The 25,641-nt window shown below is 38.1% G+C and overlaps 1 protein-coding gene across 3 annotated transcripts in view; it reads right to left on the minus strand.

Moving 5' to 3' along the window:
* The window catches only part of cadpsa (Ca2+-dependent activator protein for secretion a), a 174,366-nt gene that overhangs the window by 20,546 nt on the left and 128,179 nt on the right, over window positions 1-25,641 (minus strand). For all 3 annotated transcript variants that reach the window (XM_026344705.1, XM_026344706.1, XM_026344704.1), the window contains 8 exons: window positions 24,394-24,550; window positions 17,507-17,648; window positions 13,478-13,633; window positions 12,455-12,602; window positions 10,683-10,757; window positions 9,979-10,062; window positions 9,304-9,336; window positions 3,161-3,268 (listed from right to left, as the gene is read on the minus strand). In XM_026344705.1, the coding sequence (XP_026200490.1) occupies window positions 3,161-3,268; window positions 9,304-9,336; window positions 9,979-10,062; window positions 10,683-10,757; window positions 12,455-12,602; window positions 13,478-13,633; window positions 17,507-17,648; window positions 24,394-24,550 (903 nt within the window). The remainder of the gene's footprint in view (window positions 1-3,160; window positions 3,269-9,303; window positions 9,337-9,978; window positions 10,063-10,682; window positions 10,758-12,454; window positions 12,603-13,477; window positions 13,634-17,506; window positions 17,649-24,393; window positions 24,551-25,641) is intronic.

A 25,641-nucleotide genomic window follows, 5' to 3' on the forward strand; every position in this document is an offset into this window, starting at 1 on the left:
TTGTGTGAGGTACACAGAATGCAGGTCAGAAGCATTTTGGAAGCTCTAAAGCCAAATGGTCTGTATCAACCACAGAAGGTGACTTTTAGATTTTTTAGGGGTGTCTGAGAAATGAACAATAACTAGTTATTTTTTTGGACTGTGACCAGAATTAGGAATTGTGATTTACAATCATTAACCAGTTTATTATCTGTGTGAACAGAAATTGTGACCTTGCACAATGGTTACAAAGGCTCTAAATTTCCATTGTAGCCCAATAATTCAGACCCATAATTCCCTCACTGCTCCTGCTTACCTTTACAGATTAGTTGTTAATTTTAGAATCAATTTAAAAATGTAATACTTTTGAAACCGCAATCGGTGATTTGCCAATTCTGTCCTTTGATAGAGCTATTCTTAGGGTTCTAAAATGTGTACTTGTCACTAAACAACTGGGCCTTAGTGGTCAGTGCCTCTCAGCTGTGAAACTCACTGTGTACCGTATCTTTTATGCATTATGTTGTTTTATAAACTGGAGATGACAAACTGCAGTACTAAAGGGATGCAACTACAATGGTTTTGGATAAATGATAAAAATCAGAATTTAGAGTCATGCACAACTGCTCCATCTTTTCTATGACCAACTTTAACAGATAGAAAAAGATGAGACATAGATTGAAAAGAGTAGACTGACAAGAAAAGCACAACAGAGCTGCAGAGAGCAGCCAGAGACACCTTCATCGACCTCAGCAACACCAGAGGGAGAAATGATACAGAATGACAACAAAGAGAAGTCAGGGTGTGACAAATCCCAGCAGAAATGCCTTTGTGTAGGAAAAGAGGATACATGACAAAGCAATGGGTCAAGATGCAGCAACAAAGAGCAAACATCCACCACCGGACACCTCTCTGTCACCCTCTGTCAGGGAGAACACAGAGGAAGAGGAGAGGAGACAGATTAGACCTCAAGGCCTCCATTCAACACAATGGCACGGACAGATACATTCAACTGTATACCCGTCTAGACTGTTCAGTCTGCAGAGACCATGAACATGTACAAACAGTCAAGATGAAGAGGTAATAGCACATCAGTTGTCTAATATTACACAATCTGGATGATGTTTATTTTTTGTAGTTTGAACCACCATGTTTGTTGATATTGCTCATATTGACTCACAGAGCTAATCAGTCGCTATCAACACTGGCCTGTAGTCTGTGACCAGGCAAGTTGTAAAGAAGCCAACTGCTTATACATATTAATAGCTACTAAAACACTATCTGGAGGTCAAACTGAAGGTGAGATCACCTGAAATGTTACAGGACAGCTCAACTTTGGTAAGTATTTGAAGTGGGAAAAATGTAAAGTACTTCTCACAATTACAGTAATGTGGCTACTAGAGGCTGCCTATGTTTATGAGGGGAGGATAATAATAATAGTAATAATAATAATAATGATAATAATAACTGATAACAGTAACAAAATGGATTGACTTTATCCAAACCACCTGTCCCAGATATAGGCATTCGAGTTAGCAAGTACCTTATTACATGTACTGAAATAGATTGAAAAGTAAGATTCAATAGAATGACAGAACATAAGAATAGATCAAGAAAAAAACAGCACAGTAACTGTGAAATGTTTTGGATTATCTGAAAGAAAGACTTCTGTCTGGGTCTTGGATGAACAAATTCCAAAAGAGATAAGTGCATATTTCAAGAGCTTTCCAGTTTAGAAAGAAATTAATTTGGGCCTCTGGTTAGGAGAAAACATGTTTGTAGAGATCAAAGATTAAGCCCAGTAATCTTTGGTTCCAGATTACTGTAAAGACAGTATTCTTTCTACATAATAGGGTATCCAACAGAAATTTATTCAGGGGTTTATCCAGGCAGATCGTGAAACCTCCTCCCTTGTGATCAATTTAATTAATAGACGACAATCTACAAACTGCAGGAAACACTGGACTTAAACAAAACACTGACATAGTGATAGCAGGAGTTGTTGTGGATTACAGATCTGATTACATGTTTGTGTGCTGTTGCTCAATTCTGTCTGACCAGCTGCCAACCAGCTGCAAACCTAACCAGAGCCAATATACCAATATATCAATGAGGCAAGGCACAATGTGGCCTTCTTGTGCACACCTCCTATGTCCAACCTCTACAAAAAATAATCTATATTTAAGATTAGTTAAATATAAGATACTGATTTAAGAGTTTCTCACATTTCCTCCTGTCGCTCTAAAAAAGCTCAAAAAAGAAAATGTTGTGGGTGACTGCCTGTAAACATGGAGCTAAGCCATCTTACAAAGTGATCTTTTGTGCCTCTTTTGTCAGTTTATTAACTATTGTTTGCTTACTTAGACAGAGGGAGTGCCTCTGAGGATAATCTGTCCTCAAGATCAGCACACACTGTCCACAAACACTATGCGACAAAGGTGCAGGTGGCAAGAAGCAGAGAGAACAGTTGCACACAAATACAAGAGCTGGACTGAAAAGAGAAGCAGAGATGGATCCACACTGAGCTGTGGCTCAGAATGCCACTCATCGAGCTGTGGGGATTGTTTTAGCATATTTTGAGAAGAAATTTTCCAGCTTGACCTGAAAGGGGTCTCCACTGAGGGGCTTAGAGATTTACAAAATTCTTTGGTTGCACTTGATCTCATATCCTGTAATAGAGACAAATTGTCATGGCTGTTTTGTAAGTTGATTACAGTTTGCGTTGATAATAGCATCAGCTGTGGAGATGGACACTTGTGTGTCAGTACAGTCAGCTTCACAAAGTGAGTCGTAAACACCCAAAAAGGCATGAATGAGATGATTGTAGAATGACAGACATGAGTTACAGCAGTAATGTATTACTGGCATTGGTAGGTTCAGAATCTACCAGCCTCCCTTTCAGATCCACTATAACCAACCAATAAGGTTGGTATCAACTAGCAAAAAAACAAACAATGCCTTTTTTGGCAACTTTTTTTAAATTTTACAACTGTGATGCAACTTCCATGAAGCCAAAAAATGCTAACGCTGGCAATCTAAACCTTAGTTACAAAAACAACATAGACAGTGAAGGAAAAAACTCTAGGACAAAATCTAACATATTTTGTATTAAAAATTATGTTACATAGCCTTTGTGGCTTATTTTTGTTTAGTTTTACTTTAAATCATATATTATATTACTTACATCAAATAATCTCTCTATGTACACCTCCTCATTCACCTTCTCCCGCAGCATGTCCTGGGAATGACGAACAAAGGTTACATAACCGTCAGCCACATCCATCCCTGGCTTCTGCAAGGGACAGAGAAAGAGAAGTAGCAGCTCAGCCAACTGATGAAATGTAAAAATATGATTTAATCTAGTGCCAATAAAATGATGTTTGCTACATACATGAAACTGTTAATACACAATGAACTAAAGTTTGATTGTAATCGAACATCTTCAGAGTTACAAATGTTTTATTCATTTTAGCTACATGGTTATAAAAGGTATTCACCCATTTGGATGTTTCATCCTTTTATTGACATTATAAATCAATCATTGTCAACAAAAGTTGGTGAAAACAAAGTCAAAAAAATTAAAAGTGAAAACAGACTTATACAAAGAAATGGTAGTTAAATAAAAATATGTAAGGTGAAATTTTTGAAAAAGTGTAATATTCACCCTCTTTAAAATGATTGCAGTAAAAAGACACTTGTGTATATGGAAAGTCTAATAACTGGTTAATCAGTATTTCTAGCTACCAGTACACCATGAAGACAAAAGAACACTCCCAGCAACTCAGAGAACAGGTCATTGAGAAGCAATGAAGTCAGGGGATGGATATAAAAAGAATCTTCAAAGCACTGAACAGCGAAGTTGAGTGAAATCAATCATCAAGAAATGGAAGGAAAATAGCATGTCTAAATCTGCCTAGAACAGGTCATCCACACAAACTGAGTGACCATGCAAGAAGAAGACTAGTTAGAGAGGTCACTAACACACCAATACAAGCGTCATTAACTGAGACAGGACAGACTGTATATATAACTGTTGCCTGTGTTCTTCACCAGTTAAAGCTTTATGTGAGAGTGGCAAGGGGAAAGCCACTGTGGAAGACAACTCATGTTAAATCACGACTTGAGTTTCCCTATATGCATATGAAAGACCCCATGGTTAAGTGGAAGAAGGTTTTTTGATCTGATGAGACGGCTTGTTAAGATAAAGGGTAAGATGAATGCGGCAAAATATAGGACAATCCTGGAAGACAACCTTATTCAGTCGGCAAGACAACTACGATTTGGGGAGTGATTTGTTTTCCATCATAACAATGACCTGAAGCATACAGCAAAAGAGAAGAGAAGTGGTTTACCAACAACAAGGTGAATGTTCTGGAGTGGCTAAGTCAAATATCTCTATTGAATAGAGAATTTGCTGTTCACACCTGATCCCAATGCAACCTGACACAGCTTGAGCAGTTTTACAACAAAGAATGGCATATAATTCCAGTGTCCAGATGTGCAAGCCTATTTGAAACCTATCCACACAGACTACATGCTGTGATTGCAGTCAAAAGTGCATCTACTAAATACTGACACAAAGGGGGTAATTATTAACAGTTCCGTCAGTGCACTTGAAGATTTCACTCAATGTTAAAACCATATAGATTCAAGATAAGAGCTGGAATTAGCTTGTACAGAATGTTTTTCCAAAGTATACTTTACTGGATGTTAAGTAATTCATGTCATTTTAAACAGCAATGAAAAACTGAGGAGGGCAGTCATGGTAACTTTACTCCAGTACAAGTTGATAATACTGCAGCCTTAATTTCAGTAATTAATTCATCTAAACCATCAACATGTCTCTTAGACCCCATCCCGAACAATACTGCTCAAAGATGTCTTACCTTTGATTAGCCCATCCATATTAGATCAGATCAATCTATCTTTACAAACAGGCTATGTGCCACAGGCTTTTAAGTTTGCTGTAGTGAAACCTCTACTCAAAAAGCCTACTCTGGAGTAACATTTAGTAAATTATGGCCCATGGATCCAATCTGTCCTTTATTCAGAAAATTCTTGAAAAGGTAGTTTTAAAGCAATTGTGTGACCTTTGACCTGCACAGAGTACATCACTCTATACTCACTTGTTAGATCTTAGTACTGCATTCGACACTAGAGATCAAAACATTTTATTATACAGAGTAGAACATGTCATTGAGGTTAAAGGAACAGCACCAAGCTGGTTTAATCATAATTTTATCATATATATCAGATAGATTTAGATCTAGTTTTTGCATGTTAATGATGAGTCTTCCATGCACACAAAAGTTAGTTACGGAGTTCCACAGGGTTCTATGCTTGGACCTATTCTTTTTATTCCACAGTATATATGTCCCCCTTAGGCAATATTATTAAGATTTTTTTTTTTTTTTTAATTTCCATTGCTATGCAGATGATACCCAGCTATATTTATCTATGAAACCAGAATAACTAATCAATTAATCAGACTTCAAGCATGACATAAAGGCCTGGATGTCCTCCAATTTCCTTCTATTGTTTGGTCCTAAAAATCTCAGAGACACTATGTCTAATCACATTTCTACCCTAGATGACTTAGCACTAACAGATGACTTAACACTGTGAGAAATCACAAAGTTATATATATCTAGAACTGCCTCTGCCATAGAACTTTTCCACCTAAGGAATATTGCTAAAATTATGAGCATCCTGTCCCAAAGTGATGCTGAAAAACTAGTCCATGCATTTGTTACTTCCAGACTGGAGTATTGTAATTCACTATTGATAGGATGTTACAATTAATGCTCAAAAAGCCTCCAGTTAATCCAAAATGCTAAAGCCAGAGTTCTGGAATTATCAAAAGAGATATTTTTTCTATGTTAGCTTCTCTCCATTGGCTTCCTATACAATTCAGAATAGTTCATTTAAAATCCTTCTTCTCACATATAAAACATTTAATAATCAGGCTCCATCTTAGCTTAAAGACCTCATAGTTCCATATTTTCCCAGTAGAATCCTCCATTCTCAGAGTGCACATTTACTTGTGGCTCCCAGAGTTTCCAAATGTAGAATGGGAGGCAGAGCCTTTAGCTATCAAGCTCCTCTCCTGTAAAACCAGCTCCCAGTTCAGGTTTGGGAGGCAGACACCCTCTCTACATGTAGGACCAGACTTAAAACTTACCTTTTTTATAAAGTTTATAGTTAGAGATGGCTCTGGACTCTGAACCATCTCTTAGTTTTGGTAGGTTAGTCTGCTGGGGGGCCTCTACTGATACACTGAGATCCTCTCCTCTCCACTACCTATTGAATGGTACCATCACGTCATTAACTTTGTGTCTTCTTTTCTCCCGTAGCTGTGCTTCCTCCTCTCTGTCTCTCTCTCTCTAAACATTTCGGCAGGTATCCTTGGAGCTGTATATCTCCAGAGTCCAGTTGACCTGCCCAGTGTTTTTGCTGCTTGTCGTTGTTTTTTGTCACCTGCTTTTCTTTTCTTTTTGCTCTTTCCACTCACCCCAACTAGTCGAGGCAGATAGCCACTAACCCTAACCCTGAACCTGGTTCTGCTGGAGGTTTCTCCCTCTAAAGGGACTATTTCTACTCCGCTGTTGCCTAATGCTTGCTTACATTGGATTGTTAGGTTTTCTATATATTTTTTATACAATTATATTTTGTAAGGTCTTACATTGTAAATTGCCTTGAGATGACTTCTGTTGTTATTTGTTATATGAATTGAATTGAATTGAATTAAAAGGTTCAGCATATAGTTTTAAAGTTTTGTTATTAGAAATCAGATGTCAGTGCCATGCACAGTATATAACAAGACTAAAGTTCCAAAGCTGTTAGTATCTCTTAGAGGCTACCATTACATGCTTTAATTGATATGGATGTCAGACACAATGAACAAAATGCTGCTCATTTTCATAACATATAAGAATTGTTCTGAGGTTGAACTGAATTGAACTGAAATTGAATTTAATCGATCTTTTCACTTTTCCTACCACCATCATCATGCCATTAGTTCTTTCATCTTTTAAGAGTATTTGTAAATGGCAAATGTCTTTAATCAAATTTTAAAGGAAATTAATTATATATATCTTTTTTAAACTGACATAGATTTCTAACATCCTCAGCTATCATTTGGAGAAAAGGAACATTTGCATTTCTAAAGAGGTGTTTCATTTGCAAGGATGTAGAGTTGGGGCTTCGGGGCAGTCATGTTTTTCAGTCAGCTCTCTTTGAGTCAAGCTTGGCTGGGAATCGACCCTCTCAGGCTGGGCATGTGCAAAATGAACAGGGGCACTGGAGACACTCGGTTGGGTTTGACGGGGTGAGCAGATTGTTAGAAAGCTTGCTGACATTTAAAATATTCAGTGATGACACTGCATTTGTCCTCACAGCACCTTGGTCTTCTTTCTTACATTAACACATCCTACCGTTTTAAGATAATACGCTCTTAACCTTTTAGTCTTAGTTTCTCTCTTTTTTCTAACTTACTCTGATTCTAACTTGCACCAGAAAACTACAATTGGTACTAAAGTTAGTTAACACATTGACAATGATGCTTACAAATGTGTAAATGAATGTCTTTTTTCCAGTGAAACTCTAATTTTGTACATTAAGCACACAATTATCATGCTGGGCTAGAAACTGCGACCTCTGCCAGCCTACACAGTGCTATGTCACATTTCCTGACAAGGCATTAATTTGAAATGTGCCATGTTAATATGGCTGAAGTGTTGGCAGCTAATACAAATCTGATGCACACACACTTGCACGCACACCATCCTGACAGCAGAATGGACATGTGTTGTACAACATGGCCTCACAATGCATTCAGTTACAGAGATGTCGGTATCTGGCCCCATGCATATGAATGGACATTTCAGGGAAGTAAACACAGGGAGATTAAATGCGGAAATGCGGCAAGCAGGACCATCTGAACTGTGGTTCTACATGTGAAAGCATGGCCAAATATTTTTACATGTACAAGACACACACAAACAAGCACAATATGCATCACCAGGGAAATAAATGCCTTAATGTTTGTGGACGGTAGACCAGGAGTATAGAGTGTAGACCAGGCCACCTCCAGGTAGGTTTGGCAGTCTTTGAGAGTTCAGTATCATTGTCACAATTAGATTCATAGTTAATTCCTACTCACTGGAAATCAATTTTAACAGATAAAATACATGAACTTCTTTGTGCACTGTGTGCCAAACCATCAAATCATTGTTTTACAGACACCATTAACAGAAAGGTGGGACTTTTAAATTCTGGAATTCATTAATTATCTTAAACAAATCTAATAAAAAAAAAACAACTAAAAAAATATTTATGAATAAGGCCCAATATTCATGATTCCTAAATTTGCTTTTTAACTGGTAACAGATGAGGATATCGTGACTGGGTAATGAAAGGAACATCCACCAAGGCTCATCCACACAAAACTTTGTGGCAGAATTGTCAGTTAGTTCAAAAAGAATATTTCCCAGCACAAGGTAGCAAAGAGTTTAGATGTTTCTCCATGTTGTGAAAAGATTCAGAGACTTCAGGGAACTCACACACACCAATTAATCACTGTTAATTGTGTGTGATTTCTAAGCCCTCAGGCAGCACTGAATGAGAAACCGCCATACTACAAAGATGAACATTGCCATATTGGGGAGTTTTTATGAAACCAGAAATGCAACCTGCAACTCTGTTACACAAGGAGGAAGCCATACATCAATTCTGTACTAAAACCCTTCATGTGAGATGAAAGACATCACAATTGTCTTCAGTCGTCCACGTTTCGTGTCCTGGATGACTTGCATATGTGTGATGGTATCAGGTGTATACTAGGCTTTTACTGACATATAGGCTGTCACAAAGAAAATTTTTGTATCCAGCAAGAATAGGCAAATATTCTACATGCAACATGCATGTCAGTGTCATGTCAGTTCCCAAACAATAAAAAAGAGTCATTAAAAGCAAAAAATGGTAACACAGTGGTAAATATGATGTGTCCAAACCTTTTTCTTTTTTTATTTTGAGTGCATTGCAGGATCAAACTCTAAAGATGTTCAATGAAAACTATTAAAATACTACTATGTGTTATTTTCAGATGAATAAATGTTTATGTGAATAAATAAATCACAAATATTAGTTATTACTGCATTTTAGAAAAAATCTGACTTCTTCGGATATGGGGTTTGTTTTTGACAAAGCAAATGACTTGGAAAAAAAAAAAGAGGGTTGATTAAAAAGGTTATTAAGACACAAATAGATATTTGCTCCATAGTATAAATACTTAAAACAAAGAAAACATAAAATATAAGTCTCACTTACAGGTACATCCACATACTTGGAGGCAGCTTTCATCTTGAAAAGAGAGAGAAGTGGGTGAAAAAATTGTCCAGACACGAGCTGTGGCTCCACTTTTCAGAACAAAAACTGCTGTGGTGAAACTGTAAAGCCTGTAGTTTAGTGCCTGCTGAAGTGGCAACAGTGACTTGTGATTTCAACTGCAAAATTGCACTCCCAAATTCAATAACGTGGCTTTTGTAGCAGGAAACCAGCTGAGTTGTTAAGCTATTTGGTGTTAAGGACCTAGGACTAGAAAAAGGTGTAATAAAGTGTAATACATTTAACACAGGACAATAACATGGAAAAAATATAATTGCTGTTATTCCACCCTGGACTATAAATATTGACCTATTTTTCATTCATTTTACATATTCTCTGTATTGATGTTATTGTGTATTTGTTTGGTGTGGATCTTTTCTGGTTGTGGTTTCCTTTCTTTCTGTTTGTGTTGGGAACGGCTGTAATAAGGCAAAACATTTCCGTCTGGGATTAATAATTTTTTTTTTTAAATCTTGAATCTTGATAAATTAGAAACTAAATCTAAATCCTGCCTGGCTCTATGTGAAAAAGTAACTGAGCACCTTGCTAAATCGTGAATAAACATTTTTTTTTGGAAAGCTGAGTAAAATTTGAATCCTTACAGTGTGTGCTACTTACTGTGAAAGATAAGAAGGAGGAGAAGAGTGTTCCCTCATCATATCTGGAGAGCTTGGCTAACACACTCTCTAGAATGACCACAAACTGTAAAAAAGTAGAGGAGAAATGAAAGACAGTCTGTTATAAGCATTTGGTAAAAGTAAGCATGTTGTAGCACATGGTACTTCACAGTAGAAGTACTAATAGTAAAAATCTGACATTTTAATTAGTGACAAGTGTTATATCAGTGTGTTTGTGTGATTTTCATCCTCTCAGAGCAGATGAATGATTACTGGCTCCTTTACCTAATGGGTGTCACAGGGATATAGATACTGGAGAATTTTCTCATTAGGCAATGACTGCATTGCACTGAATCTCCTATCTGAAAAAGGCTGCTTTTAGAGTTTTAGCATTCCTGAGAAGTTTGTATTTTGGAGAATCAACATTTTTATCCAATAGTTATGTATGTAATGCGATTCTCCAAGTAAGCTTAAAAAAGTTGAATTTGCCAAGTCAGCATAACTTCAACTCTATCAGAAACGTAGTGTAACTGAGAGTAAAACAATTTTACATGGAATGTAGTACAGTAAAAATCTGACTAAAGTAGGTAGTGTCAAGTGAATTAGTTGATGGGTTGTTTTGGTCATTTTACATCTATTTGTGGCCCCTGGGGCCTGTGACTGAGGAAAGATGGGGGCACATAAACATCTTGTACAAATTTGTACCTTGGCTACAAGCAGAGTTGTCATCTCCTTCACAGTCTCCTCAATTAGATTGTCTATTTGGGAATGATATTGTCTCTGCAGAGGAAGAAAAAAACATCTCACTCTTCATATAGTAACTTCACCATCATGTAACCACACATTCAAGGAAACACTGAGGAATGAAATGCTAAATTTAATAAAAGCCAGTGAATTGGAAGGAGGTGGAGGGTGTACAGTGTGCAGTGCTGGTAGTGGCCTCTAGAGTCCTATGTGTGCTTAGATTTAGGCAAGAAAAACCCTTTGATTAAGTTCAGAGAAATATTGTGGTTGTGTTTAAAGTTAAGGTATAATAAAGATGGTATCGTGTCAATCTTATATAAAGCTTAGTAACACTTAATTTCACAAAACTGGATGTTTTACTGGAAGATCAGATATTTTGTTGGGGAAAACCCCACCAGGGCACAGTTTATTGATAAATTCAGTACCCTGTACTTTGTACATACACTTATTCCTGACATGGCGTGTGTGTTCATGTATGTGCAAATTAATGCAAGGATATATGTTTTAGTTTGCGTTTTAGGCTACAGATACAGTAGACCTGTGACTGTTTGTGTCATCTGGAGGCATTGATGATTTATAAAAACTTGTGACAGTGGAACAAAACATGATATGCAGTCCTATGACAATTGCTCATTGATTCATAAACCAAAAAAAAAACAAAAAACGAAATCAACAAAAACAAACAAACTAACAAACAAACATTTTTTCATAATCCTATGATAAAATCACTGTGACAGGGTGTTGACAAGCAAAACTAAAAATAACACAAAGGTAGCTTGTGATAAAGAAGGGACATACCCCAATTCATTCATGTTTCAGGGAAGACCTGCTTAAATACATTTTCAGTAACACATGACAGGGCTTAAAGTGATAAAAATTTTGTCTAAAGATTATCTTCAAAACTTTACATAATGTACATGATTAATTTATTCAGTCTTTTCATTGTTAATTTTCTTTGTGTGTTTAGTTACTTGCTAATAATTAAGGGCTTTATAGCTGTTTTCAAGACCCTGAGGATATTTTATAAATCAGTGCCCAGTGAGGAATTATCAGCCCCAAGAATTGCTGTCATGGAAACTCAGAGGCACTCAGTGTCACTGGGAGGAATTCTTTTGTTTAGCCTTGTATTACCAACAGAACAGCAAAGGACTTTGCAATAATTAATTCATTGTCAGTAATTGGTATCAGTCTTTGGATTCTGCAAAATATGAGATCTCTCACTTCTACCCCATGTATATTCAATACTATCTACACATATGCTAATAAAATCCAAACAATTCAAGTGGAGGAAGACGGATAGGGAAACTGATGACTAATTATACATTTGGGAATTGGAGGGTGAGATTTCAATTGAATTCGTAGCCACACTTACCCAGTCTCTAACAAACTTTCACAAGACAGAGAAGAGGGGAAAAAAGCAGCCGAAAAGGAGAAAGAAAGAGGTGACATGGCACATGTAAAATTATGTGAAGACGGCAAAAAAAAAAAAAAAAAAATACAAATAAATAAATAAATACATAAAAAATAAAGAAAATGAATTTGAATAACAGAACAAAAAGTAACACTTTCACCCCTACTAATGCCATTCAAACTGAAAGACAACCAATTAATTTTCTTTTACTTCACTTCACCAAAACTGAGTGACCTTAAATTATTTCAATCATCAATTTTAAGACAATGGGTTACATTTACATTTGAGATGAAGTAAATATAACATTTCCCATGTCTCCTACCTCCTGTCCCAGGTCCATGGCACACAACTTGGCTGACTGAGCCTTGGCATCCACCATGACGTTGAACATGGTACAGATAGATTGGGGCACACGGAAGTCTGTGCCACGGCTGCTCTTCTGAAGCTTAGCCTCAAACGCAGCCCTTGTCCTTCAGACAAGAAAAAGGAATGCATAAGACCATAGCCTGGATTTAAACAACATACAGGGAACAACTTCTAGACTCCCAGCAGCGCCGTGAAATTAACATACAACATGTTCATTTTTCTTTGCTTTTAAAAACTGTCTCAGCACCCAAAGCTATAAACAACCTTTAAAGGAATCAAACACTGAAACCATAATCTGTCAAACCAAATTAAATTTAAATAGGATTAAATAGATAAGGGCTACGCTCTCTAAACTAAATGTATTGTGTTATGCCTTATATGACGCCTCAGTTCACAAGTATTGCATTATCCTCCAAAACATTTGATCAGGTTACTATAACTCAAGCTCTTCCACTTCATCGTGGTTTGGTGATATTGACACTAAGGGTTAACATTAAGGACAATTAAGTTTCTCCAGTTTCTTGTTAGGGATCAGTCATTAAAGGTCTTGATCAAGTACTGATGAACATAGGTGATTTTAAGACATTAGGACACATATAAAAATGTGCTTTTTTAGTGCAGCCACCATCCAGGAGAGCTGCTATTGAAGACAGGCAGCCAAAAACATCATAATCAGGCAAAAATGTTGGTTCAGAATACACTATAAAATATCCAGAAAGTGATTTGATTTATTAGTCAGCAATGAAAAACATACCACACATTTGATCAATACTTCTCCAGTATTTGCATTTATTATTTCCTTAAAACAACATATTTTTACATTATTGTTAACCTTATTTTCCTGCTGGGTGCATCCTGCCTTTCTTTCCAGTTCACTGTTGATGCTTTGAAACCCAGTGTACAAAAAAGTAATTTAACATTTATAACATACAGTATAGAAATACTCCTGTTGCTACAATACATTTCAACATCGTCTTACCGTTTTATACAGGACTCGATCATGTCACTGGACATCAGCTTCAGCCGCGTCTCCAGGTGTTTGCCAAACTCCTCCTCGGGCCAGTGGAGATCTTTGATGAAGGTCTGCAGAGCATCCAGCTTCCAGAAAAGATCCTCCGATGTTCCAGAGCCATTACTGCAGGTTAGAATTTAGCAATTTGAAGACAACCACTTTAAAAAAAGGTGTTGAACTACTCTGGTCTTGGTGTAGATTAAATAGCATATTATCCCATGTATTATTTCACATTCCAGAAATTTAATTAATATAATAAACTCATATCTCATTTTTGAAACATCATGTTTTACTAATACTCTGCTCAAATGAACCTTTGTTCATCATGCACAGTATGTAGATAGTGTGTACCTCAGCATAGTCTGCAGGTATGAGCCATGATCAAATTTTTATATATGCTACCCTGTGACTAAAGATGAAACACAACCCAACACAAAGCAAAACGGAAGGAGTATAGAAGAATACATCACAAAAAAGATATATTTTCAAATCTAAGCCGCATATTGGTAAAAACAGTCCTATTTCTGTGAAAATTATTGACACTTTGTGTCTATTTCTCAAGACAACAACATCAGATTTTCCACTATGTGTGGGAACCCACTGGGAAAATTGGTTACATGTTTGGGTGACTGCTAGGACCAGGAGTGCAGGGAATAATTCACACACAAAGGGCCTCTCCTTAACCATCTACATCTTTAGAGGAAAGTGGGAGAATGGAGCCAGAGCCAAGACAGGACAACATTAGGAACAGGAGGAAAGGCTTTGCAAAGGAAACATATGAAAGATGCAAGTTCATAACAAGGACAATAAGTAGCCACCACTGAGGTCATGTCTCTGTTTTTTGAAGAAGTACCATAGTAAAGGAGGAAATATTTTTGTAGATGGCTATAAATGACCTGATCAAGTAAGTGATGAACATTCACAACTACAATAGAGAAAGCATGGAGCTTTCTGTACCTGGTACAGAAAGTGGTATGGAATTACAGATAGATAGATAGATAGATAGATGTAAATTCTTTAGTCTGTAGTCTGCCTCCTTGTTATGTTTTTGCATCTTTCCAGTCCATGTAAAGATATACTGTATGTGTGAGTGAAAATGTTAGGATTCCATTTTCAAATCACTGCCTCTACCATCCTTCCACATGGACCATGCCATGATGTTGGTATGAACGTGGCTTAGAACCTGTATGAAACCCCAAACTGACAACAGATAAGCACATCTGCATTTTATGTTTGTTCTGATATTAATTCATGCCCTCTACATGTTACACCTGGATACCCAGTCTAGAATTTATTACACTAGGCAAACACATCTGATAGGCGTGGTGGGCATCTTTGGTAAGTGAATTAGTTTGTAAAGATACATAGAAGGTAAAAATACCCTTCTCATTATTATTTTTACAATGATAACTTCAGAGCTGGTATTTTTGAATGTGTATCCAAAACCCAGATAAGGGAATAGGAATGATGTGGTGTGGTGACAGCGTCACACTCTGCAGGATGCTGCAGCGAACAAGGAGCTTTTACACCTTTGATCCCCGTTGTTGGTGCAGACAACGTTTCGCTTAAGTTCTTAAAGTGTGATGTGTCAGGTGTATATTGAGATATGCAGAGAGCCTTTAATGATAACACTCACATGATCACATACATATTAATAGAAAACCCTGACTAAAATCGGAGGCTATTACACATTGTTCAAATAAATAAATAATATTAATTGCTTATACTAGATGAAAATGGTGTATGATTTCACGAATGCTGTGAAAATGACTGTGGGCGCTGTGGTTGATCAACAGTCTTCCAATCTCAAAAAGACTTTGCAGATTATGAAAAGCCTGTTAAAATGTAAATGTATTATTATTTATTATTTTATTTTATTATATTAACATTTCCCAAATAATAATTGTGTATTCCCTTTTTGGGATTTTGCACCTCCCCTTTTTGTGTATGTTGTTGTGTTAGAAAGTGCTGTATAAAGTTAGCTTAGTCCATAATATTGGCTCCATAAACTGAAGTTTTTCTCTATGTAAAAATCATAATCAAAACTATTACAAAAAGGCACAGTATAAATTTAAAACGAATGCTCCTGATATAAAGTATAAGAAATTTTGTATTTTGCATAAATAGAATAGTGAATACTTGAACATAAAGATATTTATAATATTAAATTTGTACATTATCTTTAATAGAGATAGATAGATTGATAGATAGAGATAGATAGATAGAGATAGATGTTGAAAAATGTTTTCTATGTTCTCTAATTTATGTTAGTTTATGATATTTACCAATCATTGCACTCTGCTTTGTTTATGTAGATTTTACACAGTGTCACATTTTTTTGTAATTGGGTTGTAATTTGGAATGTGTCCTGTTTTGGGGTCATATGATTTAAATGCCAAATTCACATCAAGTGCACATGTCCATGTCTCAGGCTGCGCAATTTAGATACACACTTTGAATCTGAATCATCAATTGATGTCATCCATTTGGGTGGAGAAAAGCTGGGCATTTGTGGGAGGTTAACACTTGGCACTGTTAGATTTGGTACTTTGGGCATTTGCAGGTTGACATTGGGCAGAGAGCTTGTTATAGTCCTGTGGACAGAAAAAAATAGCAGAAAACAAAAGGCAGATTCTGTCAAAGGTGATGCAAATGAGCTGTGAAAAGCAAAAAACTGTAGACTCTTTCACAAGAAGAGAAAGAGGAGAAGAAGAACAAATAGCATTTACGACATGATTTGAACTTAAGTACCGGTACAGTTGACACACACTGTGTTCAGTATGTTATGACAACTGTTACATTCAGCTTTTTTTGAGCAACAGTGATGAGATGAAGGTAGCAGAAGTAATTGTTATCCAATACTGGGAGATTCACCGCTGCTTAAAAGGCATTTCTCTCATGGGTTCAACAGCACAGCTGTGAACTCATATAAATTCTTTAAATCTAGTAGTGTGAACCAGAGTCTCAGTTTGTCCTGCAGCTTCTCATCGCCAACACTTTGCTGCAGGAAACTAAATCTGTGAGCATAATCACAGACCATAGTCCTTTATGCTCATGTTGTATTTGTCACACATCAACTGTGTCTAAGTACAAGTGATGTCTTATATGTGCATATGTACCAGACTCAGTCCTCTAGTAGTGTTCGGAAAAGCAGGATACATTGAGCTTGTGGCTTTTGTTCAGTGTAAACAGGCAAAGGAGCCACTTTCTCACCAATACAATGTGGTTTCTGTATAAAAAAGTGCTACAGGTAAGAGATGGTCTTACTCTTGCACACCAAAGAAGGCACACCCCACATTAGGAACAGGAGGAAAAGGTCAGTCAGCACCATAGGCCAACATGGTACAAAGTTTACTGTATCAACAATTATAGATTTACTAGTGAAAGTCTGAAAGAAACAGAGGCACAGAGGCAAACTGCACATTTTGACATTTGTGTATATAACTGGGTACAATGCAACAATAATCCGTATAATGGATAAACAAAGAAAATATATGTTGAAAGCAACTAGTGAATACTAGTTACTAGTTGCACAGTTAGGAAGAACCTACAGACATAAGGATGTGAAGATCTGGAGGAGAAAAAGAGATTTGCAGCTTAAACTGAAAGTTTAAGCTGCAAATCTCTTTTTGCAGCCTGGAGGACAGGCACTGTCTGGAGGACAAAAAGAGATAAATCTCTTTTTGTCCTCCAGATCTTCACATCCTTATGTCTGTAGGTTCTTCCTAACTGTGATTTTTACTTTTTCCACCCTTCACTGTGAATGTTTACATGTTATGTTCAATAAAAACATGAAAACATATAATGTTTGTTTACTATTATTTTAAGCAGACTGTGTTTTTGTATTGTTGTGAGTTATATGAAGATCAGAGCACATTTTATGACAAATTAATGCAGAAAACCATGAAATTCCAAAAGGTTCACAAAGTTTTTTTTTGCCACTGTATATATATACATACAAATAAGGTAAGGGAAGGTAAATGTAAGCATCCTTACTTGACGGGTTCCCAGGATTCCCTTTCAAAGCCTCTGTGAATGGACTGAGCAATGGAGGACTCCATCAGGTCCACATATCGCACCACCAGAGGGGCATACAGGTCTTGCAGGTGTTTGTGGAACTTCCCATTGCACAGGTTGTCTGAGGGAGGGGTAGAGGTGAGAAACGGAAGAGGTGACACATAAAGTGATGGTCTCCAACACTGTAGTGGATGTTGTGGACCTTGGACATCAGCACACATAAGGGTTGCTGCAAAACTCTTTCTGACCGTCCTGAGTTCTTCTTGCTTTTTTGTTTTGGTCGAGGTTGAAAGGAAAGTGGTTGGCTCGTTTGGAGTGGCCTGACTAAATGACCAAGAGGCAGAGTGGGAGGCAGAGTTTCATTACTCAAGAGGCATGTGTCAGGCATTTGCAGGCCCAGCTGCAAAGATGTCATTGTATAGTTTTGTAGGATCAGGTTGCAGAAGCAAGCAGACTCTATGTACACTAGGTACCACATAGAGTAAAGATCTGGTTGTATTACTAGGTCATCTTTGTTGCTTGTTGATTTGCAAGTTCTATCATTAGCAGGTATGACACAACACATCCCGTTTTCAATCTCTCTGAACAAAAGGTGTGGAGTGTCTGTGTATTTCTAAATCCAACCCGTCACACACATTTCACCCAGACTCCGCCGGCTCCCAACTGGGAAAAAGGCAACACTGACAAAGACCACAGGAGATAAAATGGAGGCCAGTGTGTGCTAATGTGATGCCTCACGGCTCCATGCAGTGTGTCTGCTTTTCCTCTCCCTTCCCTCTTTGTTTTTCACTCCCCCTCTGAGCATGTGTGTGTTTGTGTGTGTTGGCACTGGAGTCAAGGTCGATGATACACAGTAGGTGCAATGTTTGTTGTGTTCCCTGATTGCCACTCTCCCAATTAGCCACTTGAGCGGCTGCTGTCCACTTCGATGTGTTGTGTCCAGGAGTGTGTTCACAGGGCTCGCTGTGTCCCAGCTACCACTGCTTTAGACCTCATTAACTCCTCGAATGGCAACCCGACTTTGGCGCCTGCCTAGTGCTAAGGCTATTTACTGCTACATACAGTAAGTGCACCGCTGTGGGGCAACAGAGCAGATGACCTTCTGTCTAAACTGCTCTTACATTGGCACTAAAGCTGTTTTTTTTTTTTTTTTTTTTTGTGGCCCTCTGATGGAACTCTGCTACACAATCAGGAAACTGCATGTACCTAGGTAAACTGGAGCATCAGCTATTTTAAGTGGCTTCATCTCAAAAAAGAAGAGTAAGGTTTCGTAAGGTTTTGTTTGTATGCAACACAAACTCCATTACTCAGCACTTACTCAATAATGTTACATACTCAGGGTTGAAGTTGAAAAAATTAGGAACTTTGCTGGTATGTGAGAGGCTATGTCACAATACAGTCTAACTGTATTACAAATCTGAATAACATATCTTTCATATCAGTCAAATTACTTACAGAAAAATTTGTAAGTAAATAGTCTATGTTGCAAAGATTCCAGTGTATTATTCCAGAATAATTTGAATTTGTAGTAGGTCTCACTGTATTACTGACACCACTGTACTATTTCCTTTCTGCTGTCAACTGCTGATTGGTGTAGCTATGGCCACCGCTATGCACTTCTACTGCCTTTGTTAAACAACTCACGGCATGTAGCAAATGAGACGGTGGCAAATTTGATGACTCAAAGTGAGCATAACAAGCTATTTGCAGTTCTCTCTGTTCAGCTAAATGAGTGGACCACACTTTGCCTTCTCCTTGACTCCCAGCTGACACACTGAAAAGGGGAAGCATTCCCCAGGGACAATTAGCACCCTGTAGATTATCTACACTTTGAACAGTGTAGTATATCCTTTACAGGACCATGGACAGCTCCACAATGTTCCTGCAGGCAAGTGCATGCAGTTCATTAGAGAGATGACTGCCCTGGAGCAACCAGCATCAAGACCTGATTATTTTCTTCAGTCACACAGTCCTGACTCTTTTCACACACACACACACACACACACACACACACACACACACACACACACACACACACACACACACACACACACACACACACACACACACAAACGAATGAATTCATCTGTCCTTCAGATAATAATCCTTAAACTTTATTCAGTTTTTTTCTCATTACATTTTAATCTTTACCTTTACGTGGGCCACATTACAGCTCACATTATAAACATACTGTATAATATAAACGAACATAAACATAGACTTTTTTAACCTATTTTTTTCTTGTTATACAGAGTACAATATACAGAGTCTTGTGCTGGGCCCTGTATGTTGCTGAAATGTGCATGGCCTACACTCACCGGTGTGCCTGAACACATGGATGTGTGCAGCTGTTCTTGTTAATGCGGCTAATGCACTGTTTATGCAGTGTCACCCGTGTAGACACAGGGTTTTTTGTATTAGAGATTAGGTAAATGACTGAATGATGATGATGATGAATGGACTGGCCTGGTTACTGACACAGATGGACAGGTGATTTACACTGAAATATTGACATAAATCATCCTAATTTCTGCATGATGCCAGTGCATAAAACTAAAATGTTCAACAGAATTTAGTGCGATCAAAGAACATTTCCAAAAGTTCACATTATTTTTCACAGTTGTTAAACACAGACATTGAGCCGAGATCTTACTGTCACTTTTTACAATGTTTTACAAACATTGTGAAGCTCAAAATCAGAAAACAAATAACTTTAAAAGTCAAAGTTTGATCAGTTTTCAGTTGGCATCTTACAGACAAAAGGTTTAAGAAAAAAGTCTAGACTCTTGCAAAGCTTAGAAAAGGATTAATTTGAGACAAGGAGACATTATTTCTCAGAAGCTACATTTCAGATATTGATCAAAATCTTTTGGTGTTAAAACTAACTTAACCATGTAGGACAAATGTTGCAGATACAATTTTTCACTCACATCACATGCTGTTTTCTTTTTATGTAAAAAGATCTGGTGCCGCTAACCATGAGATCTGAGATATGAATTCACAGGCTGTAAAGGCCTATCAAGATTTGTGCTGCTGAGATTAAAATGCATTTTAGTAATGCAGTTAAAAAAACAGAGAATTAGCAGTTGGCTGGGTGCCTTTCTGTGGGGAGTTTGCATGTTCTCCCTGTGTACTTTCGCCTGGAACTCTGGAAAATAGGTTTGAATGGTTCTCTCAGCCCTGTCACATCATTTGGGGTGGTGATTCGATTTCCAGCTACTCCTCTCACATGTTGAAGTGTCCTTGTGCAAGATACTGAAGCCAAGTTGCCCCTGGTGAGTCAGGACAGCTACATGGCAGCTCTGCCATGTCTGTGCATTTCTGTGTACGAATTGTTGAATGAGACGCAGTGTAAAATTACTTTGAGAACAAAGTTAGGTAAAAAAGCATTTAGCATTTATATGAGAGCTGAATGGGGAAAAGATAAGGCTGAACATTTAAAGTAATATGGACTGGGTAATGTGTTTAGAATGAAAAGATGCCAGATGGTTTGATGTAAATAAGAATTATTAACCTGGGCTAAATAGAAAGACAGCAACTCAGTAGTTTGTATCTCAGCCACATGCTTATATACATGATTAATGTCAAGCCATGCTCCTAATAAGACTACAGATGGTGTCCTGGGGTATGTACTCCTAGATCTGGATCAGGGCATCACTGAGCTCCCAAGTAGCCTTAGGTGCAACATTGTTGTCGGATGGAACAAAACATAATGTACCAGAGGTGTTCTATTGGATTTAGGCGAGAGTCAGGGCTAGTTGGGGCCAGTCAATTACTTCATCCACTGGGAATCCCTCCCGCCTACTTTACACTGCAAGCAAACGATGTTTGTCTTCCCATCACCCCACCTCAAAAGATCCCGAGCAAAGATTTTCAGCCCAGTGGTTCCATGATGGTGGAGCAACCAACCCACCTCTGCACACTCAGCCTCACTCTCAATTCAAAAACTTGCTAAAAACTGAACTCTTCCGAACCTTTCTATGAATTTAAATCTTTCCCTCCACTTAATAGTTAATAGTTTTTGCATTCTTTCGCAATAGTCTTTCTGTTATCTCTGGTCTATAGCAATTCATTGTGATAGCTTATATCATGCAGTAGACCCCTGCTGGCTGTGGCCTCAGAGGGTTCACCCTCAGCTGTATAACTGTAACTCAGCAAATGGAGACAGTTAAAGGAGGATAAAACAGCACTAGCAAGGTTGATTGAGACAAACTATAACTGGGATTATGGTTGGAATGTCGCTGGTGATAGTGACTGTAGCTGTGTCTGTGCTCTGGTTGTTATTATTGTATTTGGTCAGTATGAATAAACTAAACTTACCTAAAGCATCTTACAAGGGACAAGGCAAACGCAGGCTAAGTGTAAAGAGGTCGTGCCTAATGACCCCTTGGCCATAGCTGGGATCTGAACCCCGATCTCCTGCAGGAAACGCAGCAATGGTAACAATACACTGTCGACCCTAAACACTATATGAACCACTCAGTAGAATTGTACACAGTGGCAGATCACCTTCAGCTATAGTGAATAACACATACAGCTGGAACTGATCCCAGTTGTCCCTGGATGAAAGCGTTGTACAGCCTGCATGTCACTGTAGGTCTCAGATCTGAAATGGAATTACAGCCATGTCTGTGCTTCAGTTGTTTATGCATCTGACTGTACCTGCTAGAACTCTATTTGCAGAGTGGCCAAGCACCTATTAGCAATAAATGCATCTCGTAACATTATGTCTGTTTTCTCACCTATTATATCCATTGTTATGTAACAGCAGTACACAGTAAATTAAACTTATACTAATACATAACCTGATTTGGACATATTACGTCACTGTAGCAAGATGAACACAGTTAGCAGAGCCTATAAGCGGCACTGTTGAGGCTGATTAAACAGGTCATAATAGATAACATCTCGCTAAGTTACAGTGATACTTGCTACTCAGCAGCCATAGCTGAGGGTGAACCCACTCTCTGTGGGCACAGCCAACAGGGATCTATTGCATGACACAAGCAATACTATCAGAATATGGTGTTCTATGGCAAATGCTAAGTGAGCTCCATTGTGCCATGCAGTAAGCACAGGGCCCACTAGAGAATGTTGGGCCCACAGGCCACCCTCATGCAGTCTGTTTCTGATTGTTAGGCCAGAGACATCCCCACCAGTGGCCTGCTGAAGGTCATTTTGTAGGGCTCTGGCAGTGCTAATCCTGTTTCTCATGCACAATGGAGATGGTGGGTTAGGGACCTTCTACTGCCCTGTTTAGCTCTCCTAGAGCAAATGCCTGTTTCCGGGAATCTCCCCCATGCTCTTGACAGTGTTAGGGGACACACCAAACCTTCTGGCAATGGCACATATTCTGGCAGAGGTGGACTACCCGTGCAACCTCTGTAGTGTCACCTCATGCTAGTAGGAGTCACACTGACCCTGGCCAAATGGAAAACTAGTAAAAAAAAATAGAAATAAGGGAACAGGAAAATGTCAATGGCCTCCACTTGTAAAACCATTCCTGTTTTTGTGGTCACCTCATTGTTGCCCATCTAGTTCACTTGTTTTTTCATCACTGCTAAAGCAGCTGAAACTGATTAATAATAATAATAATAATAATAATAATAATAATAATAATAATAATAATAATAATAATAATAATAATAATAATAATAATGAATGTATTCATTTAGCACTTTTATGTGTTACAGAGTGCTTCGCATAGACAACAGAAAATGCAAATAGAGAGTAGAAAAGAAGAAAACCCAACAAATCCTACTTGAGCAAGCACGAGGTTACGATATAGAGGAAGAAACCTCCAGCAGAACCAAACTCAAGTTAGCTGGCCATCTGCCTTGACCGGTTGGGAGGAGGGGAATATATAAGGGAAAGACAAGTAAAACTAACAATAAACAATAAACAAGTATAACAACAATTGGGACAACTCTAATAACAACTGTTATTAGAGTTTTTTTTAAAGGCTCGCTGGTAGAAGTATGTTTGAAGGAGAGATTTAAAATGTTACTGAGTTTGCTGATATATCCTCAGGTAAGTCTTTCTAGAGCTTGGAGACTCTAACTGCAAAAGCTCGCCTCTGCTTTTTATTCTAAAATCAGGGAAACACAGAATAACTCTACCAGAGGTCACGTAAAATCACCTCTGTATCAATAAATGATTGAATTAAATGTATTTTAGAGATTTTAGAGATAAAAAATATGTCTGAGCAACCTCAGTGACATTGCGTAGTAGTTTGCTATCAAACCAAACACAAAGACCTTTTGCAGCAGGCTTAGTGTTATCCAAATGAGGATCCATAGAGGGCTACAATTAACAACCCCCTCTGCTACTTCAATATCCAGAAGGTTGAATTGACTTGATTCTATAGATTTTTTTGAGCAGTGTATTTTGTTAGCAAGGATATAACTGCATTCTATTTTACCAATTAGGATCCTTACAGCCAGTCTGTCGCTATAGTTTTTGTCGTGTTTAGCCCCCATCAGTGACTTTTCGACCGATTGGGAGATGGACCTGCCCGTGAGAGAGGCTACCTTATTAGACATATTCTCCATTAGAAGTAATTATAAAGTGTCAGTGGGGAACTAGAGTTGTTTGAACCTGGTGTGCGAACACTTCTTTTTATTCTGGTTTGTAAATATATTTTCCTTTTTGAATAATTAATACACTACCAGTTTTTTCCTTTCTCACAGGTGCAGAGTGTATGTGCTAGGTGGTCATAGTGTGTTTTTTTAATGTGGGCTTTGTGTGTTATTGCTCTTATGATCCCTTGTATATGGATCAAGCCCCCTAAACTAACCTGCCTGGGCATGTTCAGCTACTTCAGTCCCCATACTGACTGTTTCATACAGTAAGAATTCCTCACTTACAGTCCGTCCTCAGGAAGTCATTGAGCAGCTGGAAGAGGGGGAAGCTGTCCCAACTGTCAGGTGGCTGAACTTCAAGTGCTGCATCCATGTCCGCTGAGTATAGACAAAGGAAAGTCTCGGCATGCTCCACCATCAGGTCTGACCACCATGCAAAGGCCTTAAGATGGACAGGAAGAAAGACAGAGAAAGAAGGGAGACAGAATACAAGGAGTAGAGGAAAACCAAGATGTTGAGAGTGAAAGAGAGGAGACAAATTAGAAAAAGAGAGGCTACATAAAAGTGCTACCCAATCGGCTTTTCTTTAAGAATTTACAGTTTGATTTTGGATTTACCATAAACACTAAAGACATAATGTAACTCCACTGATCTTTTGCAAAGGCTCTTGGCTCTCTCTCTTTTACTTTTTACCATATGAAATCAAGTTGTTGCTTCAATGACTTTTCTGCATTACCTCAAGAAAAGGATTCTTCACAAGTTGAAGCAATAAAAAATGCTTGGGGTATGGAAAATAACACACTTTTCTGTTCTGGCCCACAGTGGAAACAGAAGTGGCTCCGGCATGGCAGAGAGCTACTTAAACACTTACCCGCAGCTCCTACAGCAAGTCAATCAGAAAGAAGGGAGCTAGCGAGTTGTGCCACACTCTCCCCATCAAATAGACACAGTGGAGTGACTGTTGGGGACCGAGCTACTTTCATGCACATCAAAAACACTTGCTTTCCTCATGCACACCCACTCTTGCCGGGCCTCTTAAGAGGGACCCCTGAGGATCCATGGTGTTTGCTCATTCACATCAAGCTGTCAACACTGTAATGTGAATGTACCCATGGGCCCACAGTGGTGTTGGTTGTGCTACTGCTGAGGGAAAGGGGGTCATGCACTTGCTGTGGGAGCTCTAAGCATTGGATAGTTGGTATGGGATAGTTGGCAAGAAAATAGATGCAGTCAGTGCCACTCATGTAATCATTATTCTTACATTTGAGACTGAGAAGTCACACATATAAGCCAAAAATAAAAAGAAGTAAAACTACAACATAGTTCTTCAAAAAGTACTTCTTAAACCATACAATGTATTATAAAAACATGACTAGAGACTTTCCTGACCTGTCTTGGTGTACAAATTAGAGCTAGTTTCATAAGTGGCAACACTTTCAGATTACTGAACAACCATATTGTTAACCTGTGGCCTTTATCTACCTCATCTCATCTACCTATCTACCTATCTCATAAAGGTGATCAATAACCTGC

The sequence above is a fragment of the Anabas testudineus genome, chromosome 5, assembly GCF_900324465.2.
Source record: "Anabas testudineus chromosome 5, fAnaTes1.2, whole genome shotgun sequence".
In the NCBI taxonomy this organism is placed as follows: Eukaryota; Metazoa; Chordata; class Actinopteri; order Anabantiformes; family Anabantidae; genus Anabas; species Anabas testudineus.